This window comes from Ranitomeya imitator, chromosome 4 (assembly GCF_032444005.1).
Source record: "Ranitomeya imitator isolate aRanImi1 chromosome 4, aRanImi1.pri, whole genome shotgun sequence".
Lineage (NCBI taxonomy): Eukaryota > Metazoa > Chordata > Amphibia > Anura > Dendrobatidae > Ranitomeya > Ranitomeya imitator.
Genome location: NC_091285.1, coordinates 604,946,690 through 604,971,957, shown reverse-complemented (window position 1 = coordinate 604,971,957; position 25,268 = coordinate 604,946,690). Strand labels below are relative to the sequence as shown.

General features: G+C 43.8%; 1 protein-coding gene across 1 annotated transcript; it reads right to left on the bottom strand.

The window, feature by feature from the left end:
* Positions 1–3,026: 3,026 nt before the first annotated feature.
* Positions 3,027–24,958, bottom strand: PCYOX1 (prenylcysteine oxidase 1). The gene is made up of 6 exons (XM_069766541.1): positions 24,809–24,958; positions 10,162–10,368; positions 9,573–9,747; positions 7,967–8,178; positions 5,591–5,743; positions 3,027–4,845 (listed from the first exon to the last, which is right to left on the bottom strand). Exons 1-6 carry the CDS (start codon positions 24,909–24,911, stop codon positions 4,193–4,195), a joined length of 1,503 nt encoding a protein of 500 aa, XP_069622642.1. The 5' UTR covers positions 24,912–24,958; the 3' UTR covers positions 3,027–4,192.
* Positions 24,959–25,268: the final 310 nt, after the last annotated feature.

Genomic DNA, 25,268 nt, shown 5'->3' with positions numbered 1-25,268 from the left:
TGCAAATAAAAAAGTTAGCTCCTCCTCTGCAGTGTACACCCCACCGACAGGAAGTAGTATATTCAGTTAGTGAGAAAGCAGTAGGAGAAGTAACGTGTAAAAGAGAAAGAATAATAATATAATAAACTTCATTTATATAGCGCTCCACAGATTAACAGTGTCAAACACTCAAAAGAGTGTTCAAAGAACTCAAACGTAAACAGTATAACACAATAAACAGAGCTGTTCAACTCGGGAGGGTGCTGTGTCCCCCAATGAAGGCTCCGAGAAACCGATTTTACGGTAAACAACCAAAAATCCTGTTTTCTCTATCGCCTTTCATTGGGGGACACAGGAACCATGGGACGTCCCAAAGCATTCCCTAGGGTGGGAAAAACAGACTTCCATCAGGTCAGAGGACTCACCACTGCCGCCTGCAGGATCCTTCTGCCGAGGCTGGCGTCCGCCGAAGCATAGGTATGGACCTTGTAAAGTTCGGCAAACGTGTGGAAGGAAGACCAGGTTGCCACTTTGCAAAGCCGTAGGGCGGAAGCCCTGTGGTGCACCACCCAGGAAGCGCCGACTGACCGGGTAGAGTGAGCCTTTATCTCAGGAGGTGGCACTCTGTTCTTGACCCGGTAAGCCTCCAAAATTGCCGTTCTGATCCAGTGAGCAATAGTCGCCTTGGAAGCCGGCAGGCCTCTACGCGCGCCATCAGGGATGGCGAAAAGAGAATCCATCTTTCGGAAAGCGGCCGTGCTAGCCAGGGAGATCCTCACTGCCCTGACGAGGTCCAGACTGTTCAACGATCGAGAAAACGACGCACATTGAGGTAGATAAGGGTCTAATGAAAGACACGTGTCCACCTCCTACTGACGCTAAGCTAAACTGAATATCCTACTTCCTGTCGGTGGGGTGTACACTGCAGAGAAGGAGCTAACTTTTTTATTTGCATAGTGTCAGCCTCCTAGTGGCAGCAGCATACACCCATGGTTCCGGTGTCCCCCAATGAGAGGCGATAGAGAAATACCTGTGCCTCTCATGGAGTAGAGATAAAATGTAACCATCACTGAAAACTAGCAGGAAACAATACTCAAAAGTCTCTGCATTTTTAGAGGGCGGTTCTGCCTGCCTCTCAGTCTGGGAGAATATGGTTTATGATATACAGTCATGGATGAAAGTGTTGCTACTCTTGAAATTGTTCCAGAAAGTGGAGAATTTTTCCCAGAAAACTATATATATATATATATATATATATATATATATATATTTCCTAAGCTGGAACTTTTTACCACTCTTCTTTTGCAAACTGCTCCAGGTCTCTCATATTTCAAGGATGTGTTCTCCCAGCAGCAATTTTAAAATCTCTCCACAGGTTATCAATGGGATTTAGATCCAGACTCATTCATGGCCACTTCAGAACTCTACAGCGCTTTAGTTTCCATCCATTTTTGGGTCCTTCTTGTAGTATGTTTGGGTTCATTGTCCTGATTGGTCTTCTATGACCTAAGCCCAGCTTTCTGTCACTGCGCACAACATTGCGACCTAGAACCATTTGGTAATCTTCAAATTTCATGATGCCTTGCACAGTGTCAAGTCACCCATTGCCAGAAATAATAAAACCACAAAACATCTTTGAACCTCCACCATATTTGACTGTAGGTACTGTGATCTTTTCTTTGTAGGCTTCATTCCATTTTCAGTAAACTGTAGAATAAAGTACTTTGCCAAAAAGCTCTATCTTGGTCTCATTTGTCCACAAGACGCTTTCCCAGAAGGATTTTGGCTTACTCGCATAAATTTTGGCAAATTGAAACTTAGCTTTTTTATGTCTCTGTGTCAGCAGAGGGGTCCTTCTGGGTCTCATTCAAATGTCAATGGATAGTTTGTGCTGACACTGATGCACCCCTGAGCCTGCAGGACATCTTGAATTTCTATGGAACTTGATTGGGGCTGCTTATCCACCACCCGGACTATCCTGCATTGCAGCCTTTCATCAATTTTTCTCTGCTGAGCCACGGGCAGAATTAATAGCTACACTCCATGGGTTGTAAACGTCCTGATTATGTTGCACACCATGGACAAAGGAATATCAATATGTCTGGAGATAGACTTGTAATCTTGAGATTATTTTTTACTTGCCACAGGCAAGTTGGGACGAAGATCACATACTTGAAACAAGGTTGTTTACCCACAATTTTGGAAAGGTTCCATCAATTTTGTCAAGCCCATTTTTGGGGTCTTGTGTGAAATGATGTTCAATTTGCCTTTGTTTCTTGATTTTTTTTTGTGTTCTTCCAATATGTACAAAAGAAATAAATGTGTATAACAAGTATCATTACAATAATTTTCTGGGAGAAATACTTAATTTTCTGGAACAATTTCAAGGGAGCCAACGCTTTAGGCCATGAATAAGTACAGTGATTATTGATTGGTTATCAGCTAGAACCAAATGGAACGGAGCGGTTATTGATTATTTATTGGTAAACCTTAAATAAGCATTGTGGTCAATTTATGCCAATTATAGTCTTGAATCCTTAAGGGTATGTGCACACGTTGCAGTGCGGATTTTTCCGTGCAGATTCTGAAAAATCCGCAGGTAAAAGCAAGGTAAAAAAAATTACTATTCAAGGTGCTTGGTGTGATCGAACAGCTGACTGCACCTTCCCACCTACTTGTCCATCATCCATCTCTGCTCTCCTCTGGTTCCTACAAAGTGCTGTCAATGAAGTTAGAGGAAGGTGGGGTAGATGGAAAACAAATAGGTGGGATGGTGCATTGAGCCGTTTGGTTACATCAAGAGTACACCGAGCACCTGTGCTTGGTTTGAACAGTCATTTTATGCTCACAGATTCCCTGTAAATTAAGGGAAACTCTTTAGCACAATTTGCATAAAACCGATTTCTCAGTAATGGACCAGGCCATGGAAAGGTATTAATGGATATGTCTTTGAAAGAACTACATGCCCATATAAATTGAGGCCAAACCCTGCTGACAGATTCCCTTTAACCCATCAGTTCGCTCAGTAAACACAGGTTTTTCAGGACTTCTGTTACTAATTTTTCCTTTATTTTTTTTTCTTCAAAATGTTAAACATTAGTGTTAACAGGTCATTTACTGCCGGCGTGAGAATAGTGGTATGTATACTTCGTTGACAGTTTTCATTTTCTGCTATGTTAAGGAAGAAAAAAAAATATCAAAAAGGAGGCCTGGATGTAAGAACCTCAGTTCTCATAGTTTGTAGTTACGCAGGAGGAGCGGATGTTTCAATTTACATCGACAGAAATCTTGTTTTCGTGTAACAAGATCTAATAATATTCACAAAATAAGAAACTGAAGAGGCATTAGAGGCTGAGCTCAGATCTATTTTAAGGCAAAGTTAGTGCAATGTGGTGTGCACAAGGCCTATTGTAGGTCAATGGGGCCCTCCAGGTGCTGACTGTGTCCATTACACATCCAGCCTGAGCATGGGTGACTAATGCTGGGCACATTTGGGAGACATTCTGCAAAAGGAATTAAAAGAACCCCAGGGGCTCCATAACTTGATTAACAGTGATAGCTACAAACATTTTTTTTAATTAAAATGGAAAAATTTTAATATTTTTGCCTGATCGAAAAGAAAAAATTAGAACAAAGGGAGTTATATTGCAGTCAATGGGATTGCACTTCAGAAAACTATGATTAAACTGTATGTAGTTTAATTATATGCAGCATTGTCCTGGTAAGACTACAAGGAAAGCTGTGGTGTGGGGGCATTAATCTACCAGTAAACGGCATCGCTGGCTGCAGTATAAATCAGACATGGATTGGTGCTGGCAGGTTATAGATAAAGGGGCTGTCTGATGAAAGGCATTTATAGCATATCCAGAGGTGGGACCTGTATCTAGGCATCTCCAGAACGAGGGTTCTCAAGAAGATCCCTTGGTGGTCAAACACCTCCCAGAACAGGCGAGTCAGTGGACCCCTGTTTTTGAGAGAAATGTATGACCTGTATCCACCAGGCATTTATAGCAATGTCTTTCGAGAGGAAGACCTTTAACCACTTTTAGCTAAGGTGTGATGACAACAGACAAAAGCATCGTGGGCAAGTGACTGGCAGAATTACAGCTAAATAAAGAAAAAGTTGGCAGAATTGGCCTTTTTCATTCAACATCATATCAAACAGGTTTCTAGGTGAGAAGATCACAGAAGAGGTTTCATAAAAATAACAAAATTATAACTCGGACTTGAGACGTTCGGCTAGATCCTCCTGGTCGATTTGTCCATCTTGCCCATACCAGCGGTGGTACGACAAAAGGGCAATATTCTTGGCGGAGATGGCACACATCTCCATGGCACTGGCTGCCAACTCTATACTGTTCAGATAATAAATGTCATGGTGCAATATTATAGGAGGTAATTTTTCGGGAGGGTTGTACTGCGGATAAGCCAACCATTTCTTTACAATAACTGCATGATAGGACTCGAACAAGAGACGCAACTGTTCATCAGTGAGGGGCTCCGGCGAGAAGATCTTCCAGACTTTGGTATCAGAGGACTTGGGACTTTCAGACTCTGGTGTCACAGGAGACACGGTGCCGATGCTATTGATGAAGAGTTTGGGTGCATCAGTAGTTAATATTTCTGATACAGAAAATTGCGATGGCTTCGGGTAACCAAAGAAAGAAGCGTTGATCTGTCCGTGAACAAAGGTGGCCACCGTCTGCTGGTATGGCTTGGAGGCCTCGATTGGTAGGTCAAAATCGAGGAATTTAATGTTGGTAATTTCCTTAGCGAGTGGAGTAGCAATGATTACAATATCATACAAGCCTAGTGAGGGCCCTTGGTCAGTCTCATAATTGACTTCATACAGTTTCACTGTATCTCCTAAAATAAAATGGCAAATAATTAACAAAATAATGAAAGATGGATATAGAAAACATGGAAACATGGCATAAAATATTCAGAATTCATATGTACGGAATGAAACTACAGATTGAACCATAATCAATAATTATGCTCCTTGGAATAGACTTTCTGAACTCCTAAGGTGCCAGCTCTTTCTCTGTCATCATCAGGAAAATTGGGGGTTTGGAAGCCACTTACACGATATATTCTAATTATATAATTTTTTATATATATATATATATATATATATATATATATATATATATATATATATATATATATATATATATAAATCTTATTTATTACAGGAATGAAAGTTCCATAATGTTGGCTAGGTAGGGGGGTTATGGTGGAGGATCAGGATGTCAGCCCACACCATACAGGGCGATGCTGGCTGTCTTATACAGCCTCCTTCTTCCTGAAATGGCAGTAATTAGAGCATAACTCTTAAATTCTGCTCTCAATCTTTAAGAACGGCATTTTAAATAGCACAATCCTAGTGAGGCATCCATGTGAGGCGATTGTGAGGTGCAAATAGTTTGTTATGACAGCCAGGGGCTTGCAGATAGCCCCAAACCCCAACATAATGGTACTCCCATGAAACCCAGCCATGTGAATTACCCCTCCTTCCTTTTCCTCTCCTCAAAATAAGGATATTTAAAAAAAAACTAAAAAAAAACTTGTGTAGCCAGTAAAAATTTGTAAAAAACATAGAGAAACTTACCTGATTTTGTAGGACGAGCTTTCTCTTGCACAGAGGTAACTGTGCCCTTAACTAGTTGGGCCTTTGAAGCATAGAGAAGCCCAGTGCAAACTAGGTTGTTACCTCCTTCCACTGCCCAAAGTCCAGAATCAGTACCAGCTAGAGACACTGCCCCTAGAGAACAAATATTTAGGATCATTGTAACTAAAATATCACAAATACAGGTTCAGCTACCTGTCGTTTGCTCCAACATATGCAACAAGACTCATAGTGCATCAGATTTTAACATGATTACAATTTCCATTTATTGACAGCATACAGAGTTTTTAATAATTCTTTACTTTAAATATTTTTAATGTGTTTTAACATTGATATGAAAACAGAATATTCTAATTATGTTCAATAGTAACACTAAAAAAGTTGACGATTATTAACCTCTTAACCCACGGGACATTTTCCGTTTTTTGCGTTTCTGCTTTTCGCTCCCCTTCTTCCCAGAGCTATAACTTTTTAATTTTTCCATCAATATGGCCATGTGAGGGCTTTTTGTTGCGGGACAAGTTGTACTTTTGAATGCCACCATTGGTTTTAACAGATCGTGTACTGGAAAACAGGAAAAAAAAATTCCAAGTGCGGTGAAATTGCAAAAAAAAGTGCAATCCCATCCTTGTTTTTTGTTTGGCTTTTTTGCTAGGTTCACTAAACTGACCTGCCATTATGATTCCCCAGGTCATTATGAGTTCATAGACACCAAACATGTCTAGGTTCTTTTTTTAACTAAGTGGTAAAAAAAAACTTCAAACTTTAGTAAAAAAAAAATAAAAAAAATTGCGCCATTGTCTGATACCCGTAGAGTCTCCATTTTTCGTGATCTCGGGTTGAGAGACAGTTTATTTTTTGCGTGCCGAGCTGACGCTTTTAATAATACCATTTTAGTGCCGATACGATCTCTTGATCGCCCATTATTGCATTTTAATGGAACATGGAAGGCTTGAAAATGTAATTCTGATGTTTTTAATTTTTTTGTCGCTATGGCGTTTAGCGATCAGGTTAATCCTTTTATTTTTCATTGACAGATTGGGCGATTCTGAAAGCAGTGATACCAAATATATGCAAGTTTGATTTTTTTTCTTATTGTTTTATTTTTAATGGGGCTAAAGGGGGGTGATTTGAACTTTTATATTTTTTTATATTTTTAATAACTTTTTTTTTTTTTTTTTACTTTTGGCATGCTTCAATAGTGTCCATGGGAGACTAGAAGCTGCCATAACTCTATTGGCTCTGCTGCATATAGGTGATAATCAAATCACCTGTATGTAGCAGAATACCTCACTTGCTATGAGCGCCAACCACCAGGCAGCGCTCATAGCAATCTGGCAGTGACAACCATAAAGGTCTCCAGGAGACCTCTGGTTGTCATGCTGACCCGTCGGCGACCTGTGGTCATGTGACACAGGTGCCGATGGGAGGAGGTATGGATGCACTTCCTGTGGCAGGCATATTAAATGCCGCTGTCAGTTTGACAGCGGCATTTAACATGTTAACAACCATGGGTAGATCACGATTCTACCTGCGGCTATTAGGGGAGGTCTGTCCGCTAATAAGATCAGCTATCATGTGCTAGAAAAGGTGCACGCACCAAACAGAGGACGGCGTCCATGTCTTGTTTAGTAGGGATAGATGCAATATGATGTTTCAAATAAATTATGGTGTTCTCCATATCAGAATCCCCTGTGCCACGCGGGAAGAGGAGCCCGCAGATAAACGCTGTATACCAGACGTGCCGATAGAGATGGGGGACCTCAGATTAACCTCTGGCTCTGGTCTCGTCTTTCTTTCCCATAACGGACAGCATGTGGGAGGCTGTAAATTGCGTGTACGGTCAGAGGAGAGCTCTTAGTGTGCGTCCTCTCGATACCATGTCCAGGCCATACCCCCCAGAAATTTTAATAATTGATGGTGATTTGAGAAACAAAAAGGTATATTAGAAAGCTGTAAAATGTTTAATTTCACATCCATCAAGTGTGCACCCTACATATTCTGATGGCCCCATCCTCAGCTACATGCAGCTAGGTGATGATTCCAGGTGCCATCTACATTCGTTTTACTCTATAAAGCAGTGTTCCCCAACTGCGGTCCTCAAGAGCCACCAACAGGTCATGTTTTCAAGATTTCCTTAATATTGCACAGGTGATAATTGCATCAACTTCACAGGCAATAATTCCATCATCTGTGAACTACTATGGAAATCCTGAAAACATGACCTGTTGGTGGCTCTTGAGGACCGGAGTTGGGGGAACACTGCTCTATGCACAATGACAAAATTTGCGAAGTTTTGTACTTGGCCGAAAGGCCGAGGGAAGTTGAGCACTTTTTTACTCCAGTTTGAGCACTTACCAACAAAGCCGTTGACATCCACTCCTTGTCCGTAGTTGACTCTCATAGTTGGAGCCACGATCTCATCGATGAACCTCTGAGAGAAGCCAGCTTTCTGCAGAACTTCATCTATGGTCACATTTACCTTTGTGGTGAAATCATTTCCACCCATAGCATGAAGCAAAGACTCGGTGCTGGAGAACGAAAAGTCAAAGGTCTGATACCGGTAGATCCTGTCAACAATAAAAAAAAAAAAATAGGTGTTAACTACATATGGCATCAGCCGATTGGGCAAAAGAAGTTCAGAATAATATAAAAAATAAGACTCTCAGATGGAGGTAATGTGGAGCTTCAGGCTTAAAACAATATTCTCTATTCCACAGAGAAGAACTAGAATGAAGACGCACAGAGCTACTTAACTACATCCAATTTACACAATAAGTACCAAGTAGAATAAAGGTTCCCCATTTCGAACTTTCAAGAGTGTAACAAAAGCCTTAGCAGTTCTACCAAAAATTAGGTTGGGTGTTAAGGAAATCCAATGGGAAATACCCGAGTGCCAATTAGTGATAGTGTTCTGAACAGTGACATGGTAAAGTGACCCAAATATCTATGGTGTAATTCACGATGTGTGGTGAAACCACAAAAGCAGATTAACCCCTGCAGTCTTTCAAAAATGTAATTGCAGTTGCTATAAAATTGGAAGTATTGCAGGCAGAAGGGACACTTTTTTTTTATTTCTAAGGGATCTCAATGGAAGGATAGACTTTAAATTTCATGGATATGTTTCTAACAGGAACCTGTCACTTCATTTATGCTACTGCAACTATGGGCAGCATGAATCCGTGCCTGCCTACACGATTTAAGGAAGGTATATTTTTCTCTGAAATGCCCCAGCTTCTCCTAGCGCCGATGCAGAGGACTGTCTGGTCTTTCACATTAGGGAACATATTGAAAGGAAAAAAAAAGGGTCTTTGCTCGAGCTCCTTGGGTAAAAATCTTCAAAATTTTATTTCAATAATTAAAACATGACAATGGACATGTTCCAAAACCGCACCATGTGTGCACTCAGGGACAGCAAGCGACGCGTTTCGGTCGCAAGAGCGATCTTTATCAAAGATAAAGGCTTTGATAAAGATCACTTTTACGATTGAAACGCGTTGCTTGCTGTTCCCTGTGTGCACACATGGTGTTGTCTTGGAGCATGTCCATTGTCATGTTTTAATTATTGAAATAAAATTTTGAAGATTTTTACCCAAGGAGCTTTAACAAAGACCCGTTTTTTTTTCTGCACCTGGAATGTGGTGAGCTGGCTTAATTTCCTTTTGTATCTTCTACATATTGAAAGACCTGTCAATCATCTGGAAAAGCTGGCCAGGGGTGGCGCTGAACTAGTCTCTTATTTGGCCCTTGGCCGGTATGAACGGATCTTAAATGAACATGTGAATATTGTCTGAGGCAGAATGCTGTGACTAATGTAGAGGGCATGCACTGTGCCTGATGGCTGCCAGGCACCTCCATATATACATGGCACCCAATTGTCACTGATGATGGGGGATGGTAAGAGGCAGAAAGAGCAAACAATGTAAGATATCCTGTAAAACGTTTGAATCAAAAATGTACAAACCTCATGAATTTATCCATCATGTCTTCCACCCACATGTACATTCGCAGGAAATTGAGACCATAATTCCAGATCATTTTGAAGATATTAACCAAAAACCATTCACTCTCTTGAAAAACAAATTCATCTCCATTATAGATTCCAACCAGATTTTCATTTGGTGAGCGAGCATTGAGACCTAGAAGGGAAAAGTCACGGGTTATATCCCAGGCTGTCTTACTACTTACATAGAAAAAAGGCTGTAAAGACTCAAAAGCTTTACGTCTTTTTGTCTGACATCAAAATCTGTCACTTACTAAGGCAGGATCTAATACAGCTTAAGGGAAGAGTCAGACAGCTGTATAACTCAGATGAGGATCGCAGCGTAATGCTCGGACTGGCCATCGGCTGTCCCAGCTCAAGGGTGACAGCTGCATAGAAAGACATGCTGTCAAGCTTGGGTCAGGAGAGCCGACAGCCAGTCCGAGAATTGCGAGGAATAAAGAAGCCGCCCAGCAGTCCCACTTATACACTTATACTAATATAGCGATACGGTGCATTTATCCTTTCTAAACTAAAGGTTCTTATGTCTCTTATTTTAATTGTTACTCACCCAACTCCTTCACAAATGATTTCATGTGCAGATTCAGAGGGTGTATAACGGACCCCCCAGATTCATAATGCTTCCCTTCCATTTCTACGGTTGAGAGGCGACCTCCTACCTCTCCCTTTTCAATGATGTCAATCTGGACGTGGTTCCCGAACTTCTGTCGCAAGAAATAAGCTGTGGATGTTCCTCCGACCCCAGCTCCCACAACAGCTAAAAAAATAAATGATATTTCAGCAGATCAAAAAGCAGATATTTAAGGTCCTGTCCACATAGCTTTTTCCTCCGTGTGTTTAACATATACAGCAGAAAAAGTTACCAACCTATACAATAAAGGGAGTGCCCATCAGTGGCATCCATCACCCACAGGCTAGTGTGGCATTCATTAAACAGATGTTATGGAAAGCAATTGAAAACTGCATTACATACACATGTAAACATTTAGCGCATGTCTGTGACGGATAGGGTCAGTGGTTTTCGTCACTTATGGTTGACCTTATACATTATTCCACACTTTTTTTTTTGCAGTATGCGGACATTAATTGGCCAATGGAGTCCAAAAAGACCGTTTTGACCTCCATGTGACTAATTGACATCTATGGACATGTATAGCATATGTATGTCGGGAGCTTGGAGCTTTCCTAGTGGAAATGCTCATACTTGCCAACATTTCTGTAGAGGGAATAGGAATGTTTAAATCCCGCCCCACCGCTCCCAGGAATGCCCCCAACCCTCCTGAAAACACCCTCGACCCATCCATTTTTTTTGAGTGGGGTTTACATAACTTTCAGTATTCGACTCCTCAAATTTGCCGGGACTGTATCTGAAAATTCGAGATGGTCATGCAAAAATCAGAACAGTTGACAGGTTTGCATACTACGATAATTCAAGTGTGAACAGACCCCGTAAGGGCTATGTACAAGGCCATGTCATTTCTCAGTAAGCAGAGAAGCACTGGTTCCCACCTGCACCATTGCTATATGCTTAATAGTGTGAGGGAAGGGGCAGAAGGAGGTGGGCGCCATGATGACATCACGTCCTCGCACCACCTGCGCCGGGCCGAAAACTCCAGGAAGGAGAAGTGAAGCTGTATGACTCATCATGGAACTAGGGTTATGCAAATTTCAGTCTTTTAAAGGGAACCTGTCACCCCGAAATTCGCGGGTGAGGTAAGCCCACCGGCATCAGGGGCTTATCTACAGCATTCTGTAATGCTGTAGATAAGCCCCCGATGTTTCCTGAAAGAGGAGAAAAAGACGTTATATTATACTCACCCAGGGGCGAGAGTCTGTAACCCAAAAATCGTATATGAGCTAAGGCCACCGGCATCAGGGGCTTATCTACAGCATTCTGTAATGTTGTAGATAAGCCCCGATGTATCTTGAAAGGTAAAAAAAACAGGTTAGATTATACTCACCCGGGGGTGGTCCCGCTGCGGTCTGGGTCCGATGGGGGGGTCGCAGTCCGGGTCCGGGACCTCCTATCTTCATAAGATGACGTCCTCTTCTTGTCTTCCTGCCGCAGCTCCGGCACAGGCGTACTTTGTCTGCCCTGTTGAGGGCAGAGCAAAGTACTGCAGTGCGCAAGGAAAGGTCAGAGAGGCCCGGCAGGAAGACAAGAAGAGGACGTCATTGTATGAAGATAGGAGGTGCTGGACCAGACCGCGACACCCATCGGACCTGAAACGAACCGGGACCGCCCCTGGGTGAGTATACTATAACCTGTTTATCTTTCCTTTCAGGTTACATCGGGGGCTTATCTATAGCATTACAGAATGCTGTAGATAAGCCCCTGATGCCGGTGGCCTTAGCTCATATACGATTTTGGGAGTGACAGATTCCCTTTAATTCACTAAAAAAGGGGCAATATCACATGGAGGCAGGCACAAGGTGGGCATTATTAATATGTGAAGGGGACCATTATTAATAGAAAAAGGATCCCTGATCGAATGAATGCGATCACAGGGAATAACCCGTTACAAATCTAAAGCTAGGTTCTCTCACTGCCAGTTCTTTAGCCGTAGGGACCTACAGGCTGACTTCATAAGGAAAGTACACCTAGCTGCCAGTCTAATCTCGTCAGTGGTGGTGTCAGCCAAGGAATCTGCTGCTTTTTGCTAGAGGAGACAATCTCACCCCTAAGGAACTGCACACACGTTGCAGATTGGTCACGTTTTTCTCTGCACTAAAGGGTTTCCTGATGCCAGAAAAGTAAATGAGAATCCTCAAGTCTTACGCGCATGATACTTTATATTCTGTGCAGATATAAATCGGCAGTATGTCAATTCTTGCAGTTTTTACTCATACCAATGAGTGGGGAAAATCAGCAACAAAACGCATCAAAGTGTGTCTATTTTACGCAGCGTTTTTCCTAAGAAATGTTGAAATTTCCGCACCAAATACTTTACATGTTTGCATACTAGAAGAAGAGGGGACGGGAAGAAAAACATTAGACTTGAACAAAGAAGACCCAGGAAAACATACTCAGAAGGGAGGTAAGAACATTTCTAAAACAATCCACAGCGAGGTGATTGGAACAAAACAAAATCCTCTAAACTGCATGCTCGCAAACGCCAGAAGCCTGACAAACAAGATGGAAGAACTAGAAGCAGAAATATCTACAGGTAACTTTGACATAGTGGGAATAACCGAGACATGGTTAGATGAAAGCTATGACTCGGCAGTTAACTTACAGGGTTACAGTCTGTTTAGAAAGGATCGTAAAAATCGGAGAGGAGGAGGGGTTTGTCTCTATGTAAAGTCTTGTCTAAAGTCCACTTTAAGGGAGGATATTAGCGAAGGAAATGAGGATGTCGAGTCCATATGGGTCGAAATTCATGGAGGGAAAAATGGTAACAAAATTCTCATTGGGGTCTGTTACAAACCCCCAAATATAACAGAAACCATGGAAAGTCTACTTCTAAAGCAGATAGATGAAGCTGCAACCCATAATGAGGTCCTGGTTATGGGGGACTTTAACTACCCGGATATTAACTGGGAAACAGAAACCTGTGAAACCCATAAAGGCAACAGGTTTCTGCTAATAACCAAGAAAAATTATCTTTCACAATTGGTGCAGAATCCAACCAGAGGAGCAGCACTTTTAGACCTAATACTATCTAATAGACCTGACAGAATAACAAATCTGCAGGTGGTCGGGCATCTAGGAAATAGCGACCACAATATTGTACAGTTTCACCTGTCTTTCACTAGGGGGACTTGTCAGGGAGTCACAAAAACACTGAACTTTAGGAAGGCAAAGTTTGACCAGCTTAGAGATGCCCTTAATCTGGTAGACTGGGACAATATCCTCAGAACTAATAATACAGATAATAAATGGGAAATGTTTAAGAACATCCTAAATAGGCAGTGTAAGCGGTTTATACCTTGTGGGAATAAAAGGACTAGAAATAGGAAAAACCCAATGTGGCTAAACAAAGAAGTAAGACAGGCAATTAACAGTAAAAAGAAAGCATTTGCACTACTAAAGCAGGATGGCACCATTGAAGCTCTAAAAAACTATAGGGAGAAAAATACTTTATCTAAAAAACTAATTAAAGCTGCCAAAAAGGAAACAGAGAAGCACATTGCTAAGGAGAGTAAAACTAATCCCAAACTGTTCTTCAACTATATCAATAGTAAAAGAATAAAAACTGAAAATGTAGGCCCCTTAAAAAATAGTGAGGAAAGAATGGTTGTAGATGACGAGGAAAAAGCTAACATATTAAACACCTTCTTCTCCACGGTATTCACGGTGGAAAATGAAATGCTAGGTGAAATCCCAAGAAACAATGAAAACCCTATATTAAGGGTCACCAATCTAACCCAAGAAGAGGTGCGAAACCGGCTAAATAAGATTAAAATAGATAAATCTCCGGGTCCGGATGGCATACACCCACGAGTACTAAGATAACTAAGTAATGTAATAGATAAACCATTATTTCTTATTTTTAGGGACTCTATAGCGACTGGGTCTGTTCCGCAGGACTGGCGCATAGCAGTTGTGGTGCCAATATTCAAAAAGGGCTCTAAAAGTGAACCTGGAAATTATAGGCCAGTAAGTCTAACCTCTATTGTTGGTAAAATATTTGAAGGGTTTCTGAGGGATGTTATTCTGGATTATCTCAATGAGAATAACTGTTTAACTCCATATCAGCATGGGTTTATGAGAAATCGCTCCTGTCAAACCAATCTAATCAGTTTTTATGAAGAGGTAAGCTATAGGCTGGACCACGGTGAGTCATTGGACGTGGTATATCTCGATTTTTCCAAAGCGTTTGATACCGTGCCGCACAAGAGGTTGGTACACAAAATGAGAATGCTTGGCCTGGGGGAAAATGTGTGTAAATGGGTTAGTAACTGGCTTAGTGATAGAAAGCAGAGGGTGGTTATAAATGGTATAGTCTCTAACTGGGTCGCTGTGACCAGTGGGGTACCGCAGAGGTCGGTATTGGGACCTATTCTCTTCAACATATTCATTAACCCCTTTACCCCCAAGGGTGGTTTGCACGTTAATGACCAGGCCAATTTTTACAATTCTGACCACTGTCCCTTTATGAGGTTATAACTCCGAAACGCTTCAACGGATCCTGGTGATTCTGACATTGTTTTCTCGTGACATATTGTACTTCATGATAGTGGTAAAATTTCTTTGATAGTACCTGCGTTTATTTGTGAAAAAAACGGAAATTTGGCGAAAATTTTGAAAATTTCGCAATTTTCAAACTTTGAATTTTTATGCAATTAAATCACAGAGATATGTCACACAAAATACTTAATAAGTAACATTTCCCACATGTCTCCTTTACATCAGCATAATTTTGGAACCAATTTTTTTTTTTGTTAGGGAGTTATAAGGGTTAAAAGTTGACCAGCAATTTCTCATTTTTACAACACCATTTTTTTTTAGGGACCACGTCTCATTTGAAGTCATTTTGAGGGGTCTATATGATAGAAAATGCCCAAGTGTGACACCATTCTAAAAACTGCACCCCTCAAGGTGCTCAAAACCACATTCAAGAAGTTTATTAACCCTTCAGGTGTTTAATAGGAATTTTTGGAATGTTTAAATAAAAATGAACATTTAACTTTTTTACACAAAAAATTTACTTCAGCTCCAATTTGTTTTATTTTACCAAGGGTAACAGGAGAAATTGGACCCAAAAAGTTGTTGTCCAATTTGTCCTGAGTACGCTGATACCCCATATGTGGCAGTAAACCACTGTTTGGGCGCATGGGAGAGCTCGGAAGGGAAGGAGCGCTATTTGACTTTTCAATGCAAAATTGACAGGAATTGAGATGGGACGCCATGTTGCGTTTGGAGAGCCACTGATGTGCCTAAACATTGAAACCCCCCACAAGTGACACCATTTTGGAAAGTAGACCCCCTAAGGAACTTATCTGGATGTGTGGTGAGCACTTTGACCCACCAAGTGCTTCACAGAAGTTTATAATGCAGAACCGTAAAAATAAAAAATCATATTTTTTCACAAAAATTATATTTTTGCCCCCAATTTTTTATTTTTCCAAGGGTAAGAGAAGAAATTGGACCTCAAAAGTTGTTGTCCAATTTGTCCTGAGTACGCTGATACCCCATATGTGGCAGTAAACCACTGTTTGGGCGCATGGGAGAGCTCGGAAGGGAAGGAGCGCAGTTTGACTTTTCAATGCAAAATTGACAGAAATTGAGATGGGACGCCATGTTGCGTTTGGAGAGCCACTGATGTGCCTAAACATTGAAACCCCCCACAAGTGACACCATTTTGGAAAGTAGACCCCCTAAGGAACTTATCTGGATGTGTGGTGAGCACTTTGACCCACCAAGTGCTTCACAGAAGTTTATAATGCAGAACCGTAAAAATAAAAAATCATATTTTTTCACAAAAATTATATTTTTGCCCCCAATTTTTTATTTTTCCAAGGGTAAGAGAAGAAATTGGACCTCAAAAGTTGTTGTCCAATTTGTCCTGAGTACGCTGATACCCCATATGTGGCAGTAAACCACTGTTTGGGCGCATGGGAGAGCTCGGAAGGGAAGGAGCGCAGTTTGACTTTTCAATGCAAAATTGACAGGAATTGAGATGGGACGCCATGTTGCGTTTGGAGAGCCACTGATGTGCCTAAACATTGAAACCCCCCACAAGTGACACCATTTTGGAAAGTAGACCCCCTAAGGAACTTATCTGGATGTGTGGTGAGCACTTTGACCCACCAAGGGCTTCACAGAAGTTTATAATGCAGAGCCATAAAAATAAAACAAAATTTTTTTCCCACAAAAATTATTTTTTAGCCCCCAGTTTTGTATTTTCCCTAGGGTAACAGGAGAAATTGGACCCCAAAAGTTGTTGTCCAATTTGTCCTGAGTACGCTGATACCCCATATGTGGGGGGGAACCACCGTTTGGGCGCATGGGAGGGTTCGGAAGGGAAGGAGCGCCATTTGGAATGCAGACTTAGATGGAATGGTCTGCAGGCGTCACATTGCGTTTGCAGAGCCCCTAATGTACCTAAACAGTAGAAACCCCCCACAAGTGACACCATTTTGGAAAGTAGACCCCCTAAGGAACTCATCTTGATGTGTTGTGAGAGCTTTGAACCCCCAAGTATTTCACTACAGTTTATAACGCAGAGCCATGCAAATAAAAAATATTTTTTTTTCCACAAAAATTATATTTTAGCCCCCAGTTTTGTATTTTTCCAAGGTTAGCAGGAGAAATTGGACCCTAAATGTTGTTGTCCAATTTGTCCTGAGTACGCTGATACCCCATATGTGGGGGGGAACCACCGTTTGGGCGCATGGGAGGGTTCGGAAGGGAAGGAGCGCCATTTGGAATGCAGACTTAGATGGAATGGTCTGCAGGCGTCACATTGCGTTTGCAGAGCCCCTAATGTACCTAAACAGTAGAAACCCCCCACAAGTGACCCCATATTGGAAACTAGACCCCTCAATGAACTTATCTAGATGTGTTGTGAGAACTTTGAAGCCCCAAGTGTTTCACTACAGTTTATAACGCAGAGCCGTGAAAATAAAAAATCTTTTTGTTTTCCCACAAAAAATATTTTTTAGCCCCCAGTTTTGTATTTTCCCAAGGGTAACAGGAGAAATTGGTCCACAAAAGTTGTTGTCCAATTTGTCCTGAGTACGCTGATACCCCATATGTTGGGGTAAACCCCTGTTTGGGCACACAGGAGAGCTCGGAAGGGAAGGAGCACTGTTTTACTTTTTCAACGCAGAATTGGCTGGAATTGAGATCGGACGCCATGTCGTGTTTGGAGAGCCCCTGATGTGCCGAAACAGTGGAAACCCCCCAATTATAACTGAAACCCTAATCTAAACACACCCCTAACCCTAATTCCAACGGTAACCCTAACCACACCTCTAACCCTGACACACCTCTAACCCTAATCCCAACCCTATTCTCAACTGTAAATGTAATCTAAACCCTAACCCTAACTTTAGCCCCAACCCTAACTGTAGCCCCAACCCTTACCCTAACCCTAGCCCTAACCCTAGCCCTAACCCTAACCCTAGCCCTAACCCTAACCCTAGCCCTAACCCTAACCCTAACCCTAGCCCTAACCCTAGCCCTAGCCCTAACCCTAGCCCTAACCCTAGCCCTAACCCTAGCCCTAACCCTAGCCCTAACCCTAGCCCTAACCCTAGCCCTAACCCTAGCCCTAACCCTAACCCTAATCCTAGCCCTAACCCTAATGGGAAAATGGAAATAAATACATTTTTTTTTATTTTTCCCTAACTAAGGGGGTGATGAAGGGGGGTTTGATTAACTTTTATAGCGAGTTTTTTAGCGGATTTTTATGATTGGCAGCCGTCACACACTGAAAGACCCTTTTTATTGCAAAAAATATTTTTTGCAATACCACATTTTGAGAGCTATAATTTTTCCATATTTTGGTCCACAGAGTCATGTGAGGTCTTGTTTTTTGCGGGACGAGTTGACGTTTTTATTGAAAACATTTTTGGGCACGTGACATTTTTTTATCGCTTTTTATTCCGATTTTTGTGAGGAAGAATGACCAAAAGCCAGCTATTCATGAATTTCTATTGGGGGAGGCGTTTATACCGTTCCGCGTTTGGTAAAATTGATAAATCAGTTTTATTCTTCGGGTCAGTACGATTACAGCGATACCTCATTTATATCATTTTTTTATGGTTTGGTGCTTTTATACGATAAAAACTATTTTACAGAAAAAATAATTATTTTTGCATCGCTTTATTCTCAGGACTATAACTTTTTTATTTTTTTGCGGATGATGCTGTATGGCGGCTCTTTTTTTGCGGGACAATATGACGCTTTCAGCGGTACCATGGTTATTTATATCTGTCCTTTTGATCGCGTGTTATTCCACTTTTTGTTCGGCGGTATGATAATAAAGCGTTGTTTTTTGCCTCGTTTTTTTTTTTTTTTTCTTACGGTGTTTACTGAAGGGGTTAACTAGTGGGACAGTTTTATAGGTCGGGTCGTTACGGACGCGGCGATACTAAATATGTGTACTTTTATTGGTTTTTTTTTTTTATTTAGATGAAGAAATGTATTTATGGGAATAATATTTTTTTTTTTTTTTCATTATTTTGGAATATTTTTTTTTATTTTTTTTACACATTTGGAAAATTTTTTTTTTACTTTTTTACTTTGTCCCGGGGGGGACATCACAGATCAGTGATCTGACAGTTTGCACAGCACTCTGTCAGATCACTGATCTGACATGCAGCGCTGCAGCCTTCACAGTGCCTGCTCTAAGCAGGCTCTGTGAAGCCACCTCCCTCCCTGCAGGACCCGGATCCGCGGCCATCTTGGATCCGGGGCTCGAGCAGGGAGGGAGGTGAGGAGACCCTCGCAGCAACGTGATCACATCGCGTTGCTGCGGGGGGCTCAGGGAAGCCCGCAGGGAGCCCCCTCCCTGCGCGGTGCTTCCCTGCACCGCCGGCACATCGCGATCATCTTTGATCGCGGTGTGCCAGGGGTTAATGTGCCGGGGGCGGTCCGTGACCGCTCCTGGCACATAGTGCCGGATGTCAGCTGCGATAAGCAGCTGACACCCGGCCGCGATCGGCCGCGCTCCCCCCGTGAGCGCGGCCGATCGGCTATGACGTACTATCCCGTCCAGGGTCAGATAAGCCCAGGGCACCTCGACGGGATAGTACGTCTAAGGTCACAGAGGGGTTAATAATCTGGTAGAAGGTTTACACAGTAAAATATCGATATTTGCAGATGATACAAAACTATGTAAAGCAGTTAATACAAGAGAAGATAGTATTCTGCTACAGATGGATCTGGATAAGTTGGAAACTTGGGCTGAAAGGTGGCAGATGAGGTTTAACAATGATAAATGTAAGGTTATACACATGGGAAGAAGGAATCAATGTCACCATTACACACTGAATGGGAAACCACTGGGTAAATCTGACAGGGAGAAGGACTTGGGGATCCTAGTTAATGATAAACTTACCTGGAGCAGCCAGTGCCAGGCAGCAGCTGCCAAGGCAAACAGGATCATGGGGTGCATTAAAAGAGGTCTGGATACACATGATGAGAGCATTATACTGCCTCTGTACAAATCCCTAGTTAGACCGCACATGGAGTACTGTGTCCAGTTTTGGGCACCGGTGCTCAGGAAGGATATAATGGAACTAGAGAGAGTACAAAGGAGGGCAACAAAATTAATAAAGGGGATGGGAGAACTACAATACCCAGATAGATTAGCGAAATTAGGATTTTTTAGTCTAGAAAAAAAAAGACGACTGAGGGGCGATCAAATAACCATGTATAAGTATATAATGGGACAATACAAATATCTCGCTGAGGATCTGTTTATACCAAGGAAGGTGACGGGCACAAGGGGGCATTCTTTGCATCTGGAGGAGAGAAGGTTTTTCCACCAACATAGAAGAGGATTCTTTACTGTTAGGGCAGTGAGAATCTGGAATTGCTTGCCTGAGGAGGTGGTGATGGCGAACTCAGTCGAGGGGTTCAAGAGAGGCCTGGATGTCTTCCTGGAGCAGAACAATATTGTATCATACAATTATTAGGTTCTGTAGAAGGACGTAGATCTGGGGATTTATTATGATGGAATATAGGCTGAACTGGATGGACAAATGTCTTTTTTCGGCCTTACTAACTATGTTACTATGTTACTATGTTACCATCCACATATCGGTGAGGTTTTTTACCTCAGTATTTGTAAGCCAAAACCAGGTGTGGAACAATCAGAGGAAAAGTATAAGGCCACATGCACACATTGAGGACTTGGTGAGCTTTTAATCTCAGTATACGTCAGACAACACGAAAGTGGGTTTAACCTCTTAACGACCACCAATACGCCTTTTAACGGCGGCAGTTAAGGGTACCTATTATTCAGCGCCGCTTTTTAACAACATTCAGAAACAAGAGTATCGCGTCGCCTTGGAAGCGGGAAACCGCTTCCTTGGCCCTTCCAGGAGCACAAACAGGGCATCCGACCTGCGGAAGGACGCCGTCCGCGAGACGTATCTCTTGAGAGCTCTCACTAAATCAAGTGTGTGGAGGGCCTTCTCGATGCGATGTACTGGTGCCTGACAGAGAGACAGTAAGACAATCTCCTGATTGAGATGAAAGGATGAGACAACTTTTGGCAAAAAGGACAGGGATGTTCTCAAAACCACCTTATCCTGATGAAAATTCAGGAACGAAACGGAACTTGACAAGACAAAGCCGCCAGCTCTGAGACTTGTCTAATGGAGGTGACCGCAACCAGGAAGGCAACCTTCCATGAAAGAAAGGACAGGGAAAGCTCCTGTAGAGGTTCGCAAGGAGCTTCTTGCAAGACTCCGAGGACCAGATTAAGGTCCCATGGTTCCAACGGCATCATATAGGGTGGCACCCTATGGGAGACTCCCTGAATGAACGTCTTCACTTGTAATCTGTTGGCAATCCTGCGTTGCAACAGAACAGACAGGGCTGAAATCTGCCTCTTGAGAGAACTAAGGGCGAGACCTAAGTCCAAACCATTTGTAAAAATTTGAGGATGGAAAGAATGGAAAATTCAAGAGGAGAACGTCCCCAGTCGCTGCACCAGGAAAAGAAGGTCTTCCAAGTGCGATGATAAATGTACAAAGACGTAGGCTTTCTAGTGCTGATAATGGTAGAGATGACTTCCGAAGAGAAACCTGCCTGGGTTAGAACCCAATGACAGCAGATCTGGTGGAAGATCTCCGGATGGAGAAACCACTCCCCGGAGTCGAGGCCTTGACGACTGAGGAAATCTGCCTCCCAATTGTCCATTCCCGGGATGTGAATCGCAGAAATCATTGAGCGGTTTTCCTCGGCCCAACGAAGAATGTAGCCTACCTCGTTCATGGCTGCCATGCTGCGGGTTCTCCCTTGTCGGTTGATGTATGCCACTGCAGTGGCATTGTCGGACTGAATCCTGATGGGACGACCCGCCAGGAAGGGATGGAATTGGAGAAGAGCTAACCTGATTGCCCGAATTTCTAAGATGTTGATCAGAAGGGGTGATTCTTGAAGTGACCAGCGGCCCTGAGCAGTGTGATGTAAGAACACCGCTCCCCAGCTTAGAAGACTGGCATCTGTTGTCACAACTAGCCAATGTACTGGAAGAAAAGACTTCCCTTGATTCAGGGAGGACTTTAATGTCCACCACTTGAGAGACTGTCTGACTGCTGTAAGGGACGGAGGTGTAATTGGGCAAATGGAACTGCCTCCAAGGCTGCCACCATCCTGCCGAGGACTCTCATACTGTAGCGCAGAGAGTGAGTGCGAGGTTGAGAGTTTCTGAGCCTCCCGTTGTAAGGCTGAGATCTTTTCCGGGGGAAGAAGCACCAAACCCTGGGACGAGTCCAGTATCATTCCTAGAAAGGAAATTCGCTGAGCCGATACTGGGGAAGATTTTTTGAAGTTTATCTTCCAACCCAGGCGAGCAAGAGAATCTATTGTGATATTCACGGCCTCCTTGCAGGCGCGGAAAGAGGGGCCTTTGATGAGGATATCGTCTAGATACGGTAGCACCACCACGCCTCGGGTGTGAAGGATGGCCACGACGGCCGCCATGACCTTGGTAAATACCCTGGGAGCGGTGGCGAGGCCGAAAGGCAAAGCAATGAATTGGAAGTGTTGTTCCTGAACTGCAAAGGAACCTCTGGTGATAAGGGAAAATTGGAATGTGGAGGTACGCATCCTGGATGTCTATAGACGCCAGGAACTCGTCTTTTTCCATGGAGGCGATGACAGAACGAAGCGATTCCATTCGAAACAGTCGTACCCTGACGAACTTGTTCAGCGGTTTTAGGTCCAGTATGGGCCATACTGTACCGTCCTTCTTTGGAACAATGAACAGGTTTGAATAAAAACCTTGAAACGTTTCGCTTTGAGGGACCGGGATAATAACCCCGTCTTCTTTTAGAGAGCTTATGACTAGAAAAAACTCTGATGCCTTTGCCCTGGGAGGAGAAGGCAGGAAAAACGATTTGGTGGAAGAGAGAAGAATTCTATCTTGTATACGGAGGACACTAGGTCGCGGACCCATTCATCGTGAACGACTGAGAGCCACGCGTCGGTGAAGGCGGTCGCCTACCTTGAGGATGTCTTCCGGATACCACCGGGAGTCATTGTGTGGGAAATCTGCCCGGTCTGGACCCCCTGGATCCTGAGTGCCTATGCCTGCCTCTCCATGAAGGGGAAGGTTTGTAAGAGGTCTGGGGAACTCTACCCCTACGTTGTGCCCGGCTGGGTCCGGAAGATGTGGAAGTAGAGGACCAGTTTAAGTTGGAACGAAAAAAATCAGGACTGTTGCTGGTTCCGAAAGGGCCGAAAGAGTTTCTGTTGTGGGAGAAATTTACTCTTCCCTCCAGTGGCGTCGGAAATTAATTGATCGAGTTTTTCGCCAAAAAGGTGACCGCTCTGATATATATAGCGCTATAAAAACGCTATAAAACCGCAAATAATCTGCATACATTAAGCATCCCATTATTTATAATGGAATCCGCAATTTTTGTGCACATGATGTGCGTTTTTCCGCACTAAAAACACATTGCAGAAAAATAATGAATATGTTCATTAATTTTGCGCTTTTTTCGTGGATTTCCCACTGTCTAATGCATTGGGAAATGCCCGGAAAAAAACGCGCAAAAAAACGCATGCGGATTTCTTGCGGAAATCTGGCAGAAATGTCCGGATTTCCACAGGAACTTTCTGCATGAATTCCTGAACGTGTGCACATAGCCTTACTGCGTCATGCACCAGCCTCATTTTTGGTCTTAGCGATCCCTCTTCTTTGGGGGCACAAAATGTCAAACAAATGCCTTTGAATTTGAAATTTTGAGCCCAGAGCAGACAAATGTGGCTGCCCTATGCCCCCCATGCTTGTAGACTATGCGGCTGCAGAGGCTGGAGGGATTTATCACGCGTGACTGGATGAGAAAGTTTTATAAAAATGTAACAAACACATTAATGATGCACTCGGGTGGGAATATTTTTTTTAAGGGGGAATTATTACTTGGTTAGGGGCGCAATAGTTGGTTTATTCTAAGTGCTGGCGATTCACCCCACAAGGAATCTGGTTTCTTCATCATCGTGCATATAAATTAATACAATCTCAAATTGAGGGGAAAAAAACAAAACACAAAATTGCAGATGACAAAAAAAAGAGCAAAATATAAACTGCCGGCAACCATGATCAGCTTCTGGGTATGGTCACAGAATGCAGATGTCCTGAGGGGCAACGAAGACGCATAACCCTGCATAGACGCAACAAGGACGGTCCTGATACCTACAAGGCGCGGAGGATCCTCTGGAGGAACAGACTAATGGCTGCTGGGATAGTGGGCGGACCGCAGGGCTCAGGTGTGCTGCTGGGATAGAGGGCGGACCGCAGGGCTCAGGTGTGCTGCTGGGATAGAGGGCGGACCGCAGGGCTCAGGTGTGCTGCTGGGATAGTGGGCGGACCGCAGGGCTCAGGTGTGCTGCTGGGATAGTGGGCGGACCGCAGGGCTCAGGTGTGCTGCTGGGATAGTGGGCGGACCGCAGGGCTCAGGTGTGCTGCTGGGATAGTGGGCGGACCGCAGGGCTCAGGTGTGCTGCTGGGATAGTGGGCGGACCGCAGGGTTCAGGTGTGCTGCTGGGATAGAGGGCGGACCGCAGGGTTCAGGTGTGCTGCTGGGATAGTGGGCGGACCGCAGGGCTCAGGTGTGCTGCTGGGATAGAGGGCGGACCGCAGGGCTCAGGTGTGCTGCTGGGATAGTGGGCGGACCGCAGGGCTCGGGTGTGCTGCTGGGATAGTGGGCGGACCGCAGGGCTCAGGTGTGCTGCTGGGATAGTGGGCGGACCGCAGGGCTCAGGTGTGCTGCTGGGATAGAGGGCGGACCGCAGGGCTCAGGTGTGCTGCTGGGATAGTGGGCGGACCGCAGGGCTCAGGTGTGCTGCTGCTGCTGCCACACACACCTGCACATATATCTGCACAAGTTTAGGGAAAAGGAGAGAATTGCTGAATAGTTTCCAAACTTTCTCCCATTGTCTGTCGTGACCTCCCACCTGGAGCCGAGTATATCGGGACAGAGGCGGCAGAGCTGCACTCTGGTTATCTGCAAATTAGAGCCTGCGCTGCCCGCACAGACCACCCTCCAGCATTACCACCCGTCCTTACCGATCCTGTTGGGTGCATGCCGCAGGTCCGGTACCGCTGCGGTCCGCAGGCTGCACAGGATAACCCCGCACAGCATAGAGGAGACGGCGGCGGAGAGCTGCATGGCGTCCTGTGGGCGTCCCAGTCCGGACCATAGTGCGCATGCGCGCCTCTGTCATGCGGTTTCCTCCTGTCACTGTGCTCGTTTGGTCCCGCTCACATTACCAGTGCAGGTCCCCAACATGGGGGCGAATCCGCCTATTGTAACGGCTGGCCGAGGGCTTTCCCCTTTATAGTTTAAGGGGCAGAGTTGGCTGCTTCGACTTTATCTGATAAAGATTTTACGTGACTGTGAACAGGGGCCCCTCCCCTCCAGGAGTATTCCCAGCTCTACAGTATATGACAGCGCCACCCAGTCTGCCATAGCTGTAGGGATCTATAGTCCCAGCTCTACAGTATATGACAGCGCCACCCAGTCTGC